Source organism: Oncorhynchus keta, chromosome 35 (genome assembly GCF_023373465.1).
Source record: "Oncorhynchus keta strain PuntledgeMale-10-30-2019 chromosome 35, Oket_V2, whole genome shotgun sequence".
Lineage (NCBI taxonomy): Eukaryota > Metazoa > Chordata > Actinopteri > Salmoniformes > Salmonidae > Oncorhynchus > Oncorhynchus keta.
Genome location: NC_068455.1, coordinates 23,421,056 through 23,431,754, shown reverse-complemented (window position 1 = coordinate 23,431,754; position 10,699 = coordinate 23,421,056). Strand labels below are relative to the sequence as shown.

The 10,699-nt window shown below is 43.7% G+C and overlaps 1 protein-coding gene across 1 annotated transcript; it reads right to left on the bottom strand.

Annotated features, from left to right (window-relative positions):
- Positions 1-1,357: 1,357 nt before the first annotated feature.
- On the bottom strand, positions 1,358-2,279 carry LOC118369064 (interleukin-17A-like). The gene is made up of 2 exons (XM_035753563.2): positions 2,044-2,279; positions 1,358-1,807 (listed from the first exon to the last, which is right to left on the bottom strand). The coding sequence occupies exons 1-2, from the start codon at positions 2,199-2,201 to the stop codon at positions 1,576-1,578; spliced, it is 390 nt and encodes a 129-aa protein (XP_035609456.2). The 5' UTR covers positions 2,202-2,279; the 3' UTR covers positions 1,358-1,575.
- Between the last annotated feature and the right edge of the window lie 8,420 nt (positions 2,280-10,699).

The window sequence follows — 10,699 nt, the reverse complement described above, 5'->3', positions numbered from 1 at the left end:
TAATGACAAACCTCCTGGCATTGACAACTTAGATGGAAAGCTATTAGGTAGCTGACTATAGCCACTCCAATCTGTCATATCTTTAATCTGAGCCTAGAGGAAAGTCTTTGTCCTTAGGCCTGAAGGTATACATCCTACCTTTCATGTGTACAGAGTTAAATCCATGTCTCACAGCCCTTTGTCTCCTGCTTTTCCCTTGCTCCTGTCTTGTCTATAGTTCCTATTTTCCCAGTTTTGACCTTTCTGCCTGCCCTGAGCCTGAGCCTGCATGCCTTCCTGTACCTATGCCTGCCTGTGCTCGATTTAATAAACTTTTGTTACTTCGACACCGTCTGCACCTGGGGTCTTACCTTCAAACCTGATAGTTCTTGAGAAAACGTATGTTTTATGTCTTTTCAACCTCTGCCATATCATGGACTCAGATGATTTTCTTTAATGGAAGCTTCTTTAATGTCAAACATGTAAAGTGTGGTGTACTGCAGGGCAGCTCTCTAGGCCCTCTACTCTTTTTTTATTTTTACCATTGACCTACCACTGGCATTAAACAAAGCATGTGTCCATGTAAGCTGATAATTCATTCAAACATATCAGCAACCACAGCTAATTAAGTTACTGAAACCCTTTATAAAGAGTTGTCTGTTTTGGAATGGGTGGCCAGCAATAAACTGGTCCTGAACATCTGTAAAACTAAGAGCATTGTATTTGGTACAAATCATTCCCTGTGAATCTGGTGTGGTTATTGAACAAGTTCAAGAGAATAAATTACTTGGTGTTACCTTAGTTTCTAAACTGTCATGATCAAAACATATAGATTCAATGGTTGTAAATATGGGGAGAGGTCTGTCCGTAATAAAGAAATGCTCTGCTTTTTTGACACCACACTCCACAAAGAAAGTCCTGCAGGTTCTAGTTTTATCTTATCTTGATTATTGTCCAGGTATATGGTCAAATGCTACAAAGAAGGACCTAGTAAAGCTGCAGCTGTCCCAGTACAGAGCGGCACTTCTTGCTCTTCATTGTAATATGAGGGCTAAAATTAATACTATGCATGCCAGTCTCTTTTGGCAAAGAGTTGAGGAGAGACTGATTGCATTACCTCTGGTTTTTATAAGAAATATTCATGTGTTTCGAAATTCCAGATTGTTTGCTTAGTAAACTTACACACAGCACTGGTTACAATGATGACATACTGTAATCATGTGGTTGAAATTCCACCCTCAAAGCAACATAGATTTTTGGTTGCGATGGAGACGTGAATAAAATCCAGTGTATTTTCCATGTAGATTCCACAATACAATACTATTATAGTATATTCTAAACATATATATGTTTCAAAAAGTTTAAGACAAGTGGGGTTTTAAAATGCTTTTATTGCTCAAGTGGAAAACATTTATAAATATGTTTTTCTTGAATTCTACTCAATTATTCACAGTCAATTCTTCTGGCTTTGTGGGATCAACAAATATTGGACTTCCTTGGAAGCTTTAAATGAAAATACATTAAATAACATTTTGATTGAATTAAATTAATAGCCAAACAAAGAAAGACCATAGATATACTGTTCTGCAGACAACATCAAGAGGTTCTTGCCCAGGCACAGGTGCACCCCACGGCCACGGACAGGAAGGCGACGTTGTAGCACTTCCTAGTGGCTGAGATATGGAGCACCATGACCTGCTGGTAGATAGGTACAGAGTTCTGCTGGTAGCCCACGGCCTGGCTGCTGTTGGTGGGGTAGACACAGTACATAGAACTGCACTTGGCCTCCCAAATGGTCGGAGGAATACGGTTCTTCACTGTAATGGGTCTGGAGATGGAACAGAAAGAGAGGAACACCACTTAGGCAATAAATCAACAACAAATATTTAAACAGTAGAACTTACTAAATACAGTTTTAAGGGATAGTTTTCACAGGCTTTCCTTAGAGCTTGAAATTAACATTTTTAGACAGTCGCATAACTCCTCCAGAGGTCAGCATTTCTGACAACTATCCCTTTAAGTACAGTATCAAATACTTTAGTGTATGTGTTGCTGTAAACTTACTTCCAGGTCCAGGGGGACAGGGAGCGTGTGTTGATGTTCCCGTTTCCCTCTGATTCCTCTGAAGGAGTCTTGTAGTAGTCTGAAGGAATGGTCAGTGTGTCCTCACACCTCTCCTTCTCCCCTGCCTCCCCTTTGGCCATTGTCAGGCCCAGCAGCATAGACACACAGCACACAACCTGAGGATGGGAAGAGATGGAAATACAAGTAAATATTACAAGTTATGTAACAAATGAATAGTGCTGAAACTTAAGCAGAAACAGACAGGATAATCAAAAACCACGGGACAGAAATGATTCTACTTGCATTTTCATCAATTAAATGAATATATTTGTCCAAATCAGATGTGATGCTGCGCTGTACTAATGAATACATGAGGCAAACAAACAAAAAATTCTAAGATAAATCAACCAGCACATCAGAAGTACAGTGGGGAGAACAGGTTTGATACACTGCCGATTTTGCAGGTTTTCCTACTTACAAAGCATGTAGAGGTCTGTAATTTTTATCATAGGTACACTTCAACTGTGAGAGACGGAATCAAAAACAGAAATCCAGAAAATCACATTGTATGATTTTTAAATAATTAATTTGCATTTTATTGCATGACAAAAGTATTTGATCACCTACCAACCAGTAAGAATTCTGGCTCTCACAGACCTGTTAGTTTTTCTTTAAGAAGCCCTCCTGTTCTCCACTCATTACCTGCATTAACTGCACCTGTTTGAACTCGTTACCTGTATAAAAGACACCTGTCCACACACTCAATCAAACAGACTCCAAACTCTCCACAATGGCCAAGACCAGAGAGCTGTGTAAGGACATCATGGATAAAATTGTAGACCTGCACAAGGCTGGGATGGGCTACAGGACAATAGGCAAGCAGCTTGGTGAGAAGGCAACAACTGTTGGCGCAATTATTAGAAAATGGAAGAAGTTCAAGATGACGGCCAATCACCCTCGGTCTGGTGCTCCATGCAAGATCTCACCTCGTGGGGCATCAATGATCATGAGGAAGGTGAGGGATCAGCCCAGAACTACACGGCAGGACCTGGTCAATGACCTGAAGAGAGCTGGGACCACATTCTCAAAGAAAACCATTAGTAACACACTACGCCGTCATGGATTAAAATCCTGCAGTGCACACAAGGTCCCCCTGCTCAAGCCAGCACATGTCCAGGCCCGTCTGAAGTTGCCAATGACCATCTGGATGATCCAGAGGAGGAATGGGAGAAGGTCATGTGGTCTGATGAGACAAAATAGAGCTTTTTGGTCTAAACTCCACTCGCCGTGTTTGGAGGAAGAAGAAGGATGAGTACAACCCCAAGAACACCATCCCAACCGTGAAGCATGGAGGTGGAAACATCATTCTTTGGGGATGCTTTGCTGCAAAAGGGACAGGACGACTGCACCATTTTGAGGGGAGGATGGATGGGGCCATGTATCGCGAGATCTTGGCCAACAACCTCCTTCCCTCAGTAAGAGGATTGAAGATGGGTCATGGCTGGGTCTTCCAGCATGACAACGACCCGAAACACACAGCCAGGGCAACTAAGGAGTGGCTCCGTAAGAGGCATCCCAAGGTCCTGGAGTGGCCTTGCCAGTCTCCAGACCTGAACCCAATAGAAAAATCTTTGGAGGGAGCTGAAAGTCCGTATTGCCCAGCGACAGCCCCGAAACCTGAAGGATCTGGAGAAGGTCTGTATGGAGGAGTGGGCCAAAATCCCTGCTGCAGTGTGTGCAAACCTGGTCAAGAACTACAGGAAATGTATGATCTCTGTAATTGCAAACAAAGGTTTCTGTACCAAATATTATGTTATGCTTTTCTGATGTATCAAATACTTATGTCATGCAATAAAATGCAAATTAATTACTTGAAAATCATACAATGTGATTTTCTGGATTTTGGTTTTAGATTCCGTCTCTCACAGTTGAAGTGTACCTATGATACAAATTACAGACCTCTACATGCTTTGTAAGTAGGAAAATCGGCAAAATCGGCAGTGTATCAAATACTTGTTCTCCCCACTGTATATATATATATTTAATTTAGTTAATAAAGCCGCATACAAGCATGGTCTCTTTTTTGTTTTCTTGAGTAAGGCATCTCCAAAATACAGGTGTTTCAGCCTAGCTCAGTGCATTCTGTAGTGGGGGGGCAAGACAGCAGAAAATATGGAGCGTTGCGCCGTGATTAGCTACGTGTTCTCTCACTCATAGTGACACCACATCACTACCAAGACTAATAAGCTGACCACACCGCTCGCGCCACATGCGCGAGTGTTGCAAAGTACATTTAGAAATCTATGTTATTCAATTATTGCACCCACACTGCTCGCGCACATCAACGAGCGTCTGCGTTTGCCAAGGGCTAAAATAGAACTCCTTTCTATTTCTGACACAGATCGCGCTGCAAGTCCTGCCTCTCCCATCTCATTGATTTAAAGAAGCAGATACCCACATGCCATCTCCTCATTCGTTATACCCACGTGGGTGATTGAAAGACGAACTGTGTTGCCGGTAGGTGTAGTAATACTATGAACGTTTAGATGCCAATCACCATATAAGTCCAAAGATGAAAAAGCCTGGAAGGAGAAAAGATGACTAGAAACAATTTGGTTGACTGTTTTGTGTGTGGATTAATTCTCTGAGTAGAGGACCTTGTGTATTTCAGGTAAAATATTAACGCAATGTTTATATCCCAGGACAAATTAGCTAGCTAAATAGGACAAATTAGCTAGCAAGTGCAAGCTAACTAGCTAAATTGCCATAAATGTTTCATGCTTTGCGACCTGTTCCCAAATTAATGTAATTGGTTCAGAGTTTTAACCTGCATGTCGTGATCGCGTTTGGTATAGGGGGACAAATTAAATGTATGCACGATGGCGCACGATGGTGCAAGCACACAGTCGGTTTGGGTTCCCTGTAAGCGTAGACATCGAAAATTGTAGGAAAATAAACAAGCTCCGACTGGGAAAATACATTTTGAACGGTCATCCAACTCGGACTTGAAATTCCGGCCTTTTTCTAGAGCTACAACCAATGACCTCGTCAAGGTTCGATGTTTATTGTTTTCCAAGTTCCCAGTTGTTTTGAAAGCACATAAATACAGATAAAGCCTGACTTTGATGACAAAACTTTCCCATGAAGGACCGCCGCGCCACCTTCCTGTTCAAGTGAGAACAGCACCGGAAGGTGAGTCCAAAAATGTATTGTAAGCTACTGCATAAATTATGTAATATGCCAGGAAGGTACAGAGGGTATTTTCTTGCTCCCCACATCACCGCAGATCTCATAGTGTTTGAAAATGTGGTGTAGAAAATTAAGAGGTTGAAAAGTGGTTGAGTTGCCTTTTAAAACTGGATTACTAATTTCCCTCATGGATATTGTGCATCCTGTAAATCAAATCAAATACAATTTTATTGGTCACATGCACATAGTTAGCAGAAGTTAACGCAGGTGTAGTGAAATGCTTGTGCTTCTAGTTCCAACAGTGCAGTAATATTTAAAAAGTAACCTAACAGTTCCCCAACAACTACCTAATACACTAAAATCTAAAGGGGTGAATGAGAATATGTACATTTAATTATAAGAATGAGCGATGGCCGAGCGGCACAGGCAAGGTGCAATAGATGGTAAAAAAACAGTATATACATGTGATATGAGTAATGTAAGACATGTAAACATTATTAAAGTGCCATTATTTAAAGTGTCATTGTTTAAAGTAGCCAGTGATTGGGTCTCAATGTAGGCAGCAGCCTCTCTGAGTTAGTGATTTCTGTTTAGCAGTCTGATGGCCTTGAGATAGAAGCTGCTTTTAAGTCTCTCGTTCCCAACTTTGATGCACCTGTACTGACCTCAAATTCTGGATGGTAGCGGTGTGAACAGGCAGTGGCTCTTGGTGGTTGTTGTCCTTGATGATCTTTTTGGCATTCCTGTGACATCGGGTGCTGTAGGTGTCATGGAGGGCAGGTAGTTTGCCCCCGGTGATGCGTTGTGCAGACTGCACCACCCTCTGGAGAGCCTTGCGGTTGACGGCGGTGCAGTTGCCATACAAGGTTGTGATATAGCCCGACAGGATGCTCTCAATTGTGCATCTGTAAAAGTTTGTCAGGGTTTTGGGTGACAAGCCAAATTTCTTCAGCCTCCTGAGGTTGAAGAGGCTCTGTTGGGTGGACCATTTCAGTTTGTCTGTGATGTGTACGCCAAGGAACTTAAAACTTTCCACCTTCTCCACTACTGTCCCTCCTCTGCTGTTTCCTGAAATCCACGATCATCCCCTTTGTTTTGTTTTGTTGACGTTGAGTGAGAGGCTGTTTTCCGGACACCACACACCGAGTGCCCTCACCATGTCCCCGTAGGCTCTCATCGTTGTTGGTAAATCAAGCCCACTACTGTTCTGCCGTCTGCAAACTTGATGATTGAGTTGGAGGCGTGAATGGCCACAGAGTCGTGAGTGCACAGTGGTCCTTCTGTAGCTCAGTTGGTAGAGCATGGCGCTTGTAACGCCAGGGTAGTGGTTTCGATCCCGGGACCACCCATACGTAGAATGTATGCACATTAGCGTCTGCTAAATGGCATATTTAAAAAAAAAAAAATTGCACAGGGAGTACAGGAGGGGGCTGAGCATGCAGCCTTGTAGGGCCCCAGTGTTGAGGGTCAGCGAAGTGGAGATGTTGTTTCCTACCTTCACCACCTGGGGGTCGGCCCGTCAGGAAGTCCAGGGCACATTTGCACTGGGCGGGGTTGAGACCCAGGGCCTCCAGCTTGATGATGAGCTTGGAGGGTACTATGGTGTTGAATGTTGAGCTGTCGTCAATGAACAGCATTCTTACATAGGTATTCCTTTTGTCATGATAAGATATGGCAGTGTGCAGTGTGATGGCGATTGCATCGTCTGTTGACCTGTTGGGGCGGTATGCAAACTGAAGTGGGTCTAGGGTGGTGGTGGAGGTGATATGATCCTTGACTAGTCTCTCAAAGCACTGACAGTGGTGAGTGCTACGTGGCGGTAGTAATTTAGTTCCGTTATCTTTGCCTTCTTGAGTACAGGAACAATGGTGACCATCTCGAAGCATGTGGGGACAGCAGACTGGGATAGGGAGTGATTGAATATGTCCGTAAACACACCAGCCAGCTGGTCTGCACATGCTCTGAGGACGCGGCTAGGGATATCTTCTGGGCCAGCAGCCTTGCGGGGGTTTACACGTTTAAATATTTTACTCACGTCGGCCACGGAGAAAGAGGGTGGCTCTATTTGCTTCTCCTAGTGCAATGTTCTTAATGGATGGTCCTGGGGACCTACAGTTTGTGTATGCTTTAGTTACAGCTCAGGGCCCAGTTTCACGATAGCGATGGAATTTAGGTTTAGGAGTGTTTTAACGATGCATCTTTCCTACAATGGCCGAAGATGTAACATGCGTTTCCCAAAGCACCACACAGAGATGACAGTTGCTAAGTGCATCGTTGGAGCATGTCTCGAAACTGACAGGATCGAAAGAAAGTCAGGGCTGATCTCAATTTAAATGTTACCTTAACATTAGCATTATTTCACAATACTGATTATGGATCAGTTTCTATTACCACCTACAGCTGCAAATATTGAGGGTGCTTATTCTAATGCTTACCTCATAAAATGCACTAAGTCACCATTAGGCTACACATTACACATCATTAAATATATTGAGACAAATTACAGACAGTAGCCTACAAGTAGGAAAATATAACTCAATTGATTGAACATGAAATGTATTTCGATAGGACTGAAATAGGCCTATAGCCTACTGTATTTATATTTTAACACAGTCATCTCGGTTTTTACTTCATTCATGCTTGTTTGTATCAATTGCAAAGACATTGGCAACGTTATGTATAGGTACATTTTGTGCTGAAGTTATCAGCTGTCATAGAGTGCTGGATAAACCATGTGATTCCATGATTAGCGGAGATCTTCTATGTATAAAGTGACGCGGGAGGGCAAAAAAGCATCTAACGATGCACTGTTCTATGAACAATGAATCATTTAAAGGGTTTTCAAGTGAAACATTAAAATCAATGGTTTTGGGAGATTAAATGATGCTCTTATGAAGTTTCTAAGTTTCTAACTATGAACTTAGCCTTAAAATGCTTTTGGGGTACTATTGCTGGGCTGGAACGTAAGCCTGCACACACAGCGGTTATAGTACAATGGATGGTCATTCCTGTAGCCTGATGCATGCATCTATCTTCCTATCTTAATGATCAACCACATAGGTTGAAAAGATTATATCAGATAAGCAACGGTTGTGTGATACTCCTACCTCCTCCTACCCGGTTGTTGTCTAGTCATTCCCGTACACGCTAGGCTATGAACTACACAACAGCTTTGCTATCTATCTCTCCATCTAGACGAAACTCTGTTCTAGATAGATGCCTCCAATGATATGGTTTCCCCATGTGCTCTCTACCACTCAACCACTGCACAACATCACACAGATGAGTGAGAGGCTTACTGCATCCAACCACTGTCCTATTTTAGAACAGGCTGCATCTACCACCACCCACATAAGAGAATGAGAGCAAGAGATGGAGAGAGAGCTCTTACAGGTACTGTACAATACAGTACTTTCCTTTAGGGACTTCACCAACTTCCTGTGTCTTTCCTGCTAGTCCTGCCGCTTCCTGTGATGCCACCTTGTCACCCTGTGTGATTTGGTTCCTTGCGTCCCCTGTTGAGGTCTCTGTCAGAAGGTGTCGAGTTGTCATTCTGAGTCTGCTGCAGTGACTGGTTAGAGTCTTGTGCGTTGCTCAGGGCCTGTACGGCTTGGAAGCATATCAGCACTTCTGTGACCCTATTTTGTCTGGATAGAGGATGTGTGCATGTCAATAAATAAAATGCGGCTTATTTATCTGCTACCCATGAGACAACACAACAAAACACAACAAATAAAATAAACATTTTATTTGGAGTGCGGAGTGCAATAGAGATTGCCTCATCTGTGGATCTGTAGGGGTGGTATGCGAATTAGAGTGGATCTAGGGTGTCTGGTGTTGATGTGAGCCATGACCAGCCTTTCAAATAATTGCAATGGCTATTTGATGTGAGTGCTACGGGGCATTAGTCATTTAGTCAAGTTTCCTTGGCTTCTTGGGCACAGGGACTATGGTGGTCTGCTTGAAACATGTAGGTATTACAAACAGGGTCAGGGATAGGTTGAAAATGTCTGTGAAGACACTTGCCAGTTGGTCAGTGAATGATCTGAGTATGCGTCCTGGTATTCCGTCTGGCCCCCGGCCTTGCGAATGTTAACCTGTTTAAAGGTCTTACTCATACAGAGCGAAATCACACAGTAGTCCGGAACAGCTGATTCTCTCATGCATGGTTCAGTGTTGCTTGCCTCGAAGCAAGCATAGAAGGCATTTAGCTTGTCTGGTACAGTAGGCTAATGTCACTGTGCAGCTCGCGGCTGGGTTTCCCTTTTGTAATCCACAATAGTTTGCAAGCCCTGACACACCCGTTGATCGTCAGAGCCGAGGTGGTAGGATTGGATCTTAGTACTGTATTGACGCTTTGCCTGTTTGATGGTTCATCGGAAGTTATAGCGACCTTTCTTATAAGAATCCGGATTAGCTTCCCGCTCTTTGAAAGTGGCAGCTCTAGTCTTTAGCTCAGTGATGATGCTCAATGCCCTATCCCATCTGGGCAAGAAGAATACCTTTGTAAGGATGCTGTTCATTGACTATAGCTCAGCCTTCAACACAATAGTACTGTACCCTCCAAGCTCATCCTTAAGCTCGGGGCCCTGGGTCTGAACCCCGCCCTGTGCAACTGGGTAGGAACAACACCTCCACTATGCTGATCCTCAACACAGGGGCCCAACAACGGTGTGTGCTCCGCCCCCTCCTGTACTCCCTGTTCACCCTTGACTGTGTGGCCATGCACACCTCCAACTCAATAATCAAGGTTGCAGATGACACAACAGTAGTAGGCCTGATTATCAACAATGACAAGACAGCCTACAGGCAGGAAGTCAGGGCCCTGGTGGAGTGGTGCCAGGAAAACAACATCTCCCTCAATGTCAACAAAACGAAGGAGCTGATCGTGGACATCAGGAGACAACAGATAGAGCACGACTCTATTCACATAGACGGGACCACAGTGGAGAAGGTGAAAAGCTTCAAGTTCCTCGGCGTACACATCACTGACCATCTGAAATGGTCCACCCACACAGACAGTATGGTGAAGAAGGCGCAACAGCACCTCTTCAACCTCAGGAGGCTGAAGAAATTTGGCTTGGCCCCTAAGACCCTCACAAACCTTTACAGATGTACAATTGAGAGCATCTTATAGGGCTGTATCACCACCTGGTATGGCAACTGCAGTGCCAGGGGCAAGGTGCCTGCCCTCCAGGAAATCTACAGCACCCGATGTCACAGGAAGTCCAAAAATATCATCAAGGGCATCAACCACCTGAGCCAGGGCCTGTTCAGTATCTGGACCATCAGCATTTGTAGGTTCGATTACAGGCTCAAAATGGCCAGAAACAAAGAACTTTCTTCTGAAACTCGTCAGTCTATTCTTGTTCTGAGAAATGAATGCTATTCCATGCGAGAAATTGCCAAGAAACTGAAAACCTCGTACAACCACTGTCACACCCTGATCCGTTTCACCTGTCCTTGT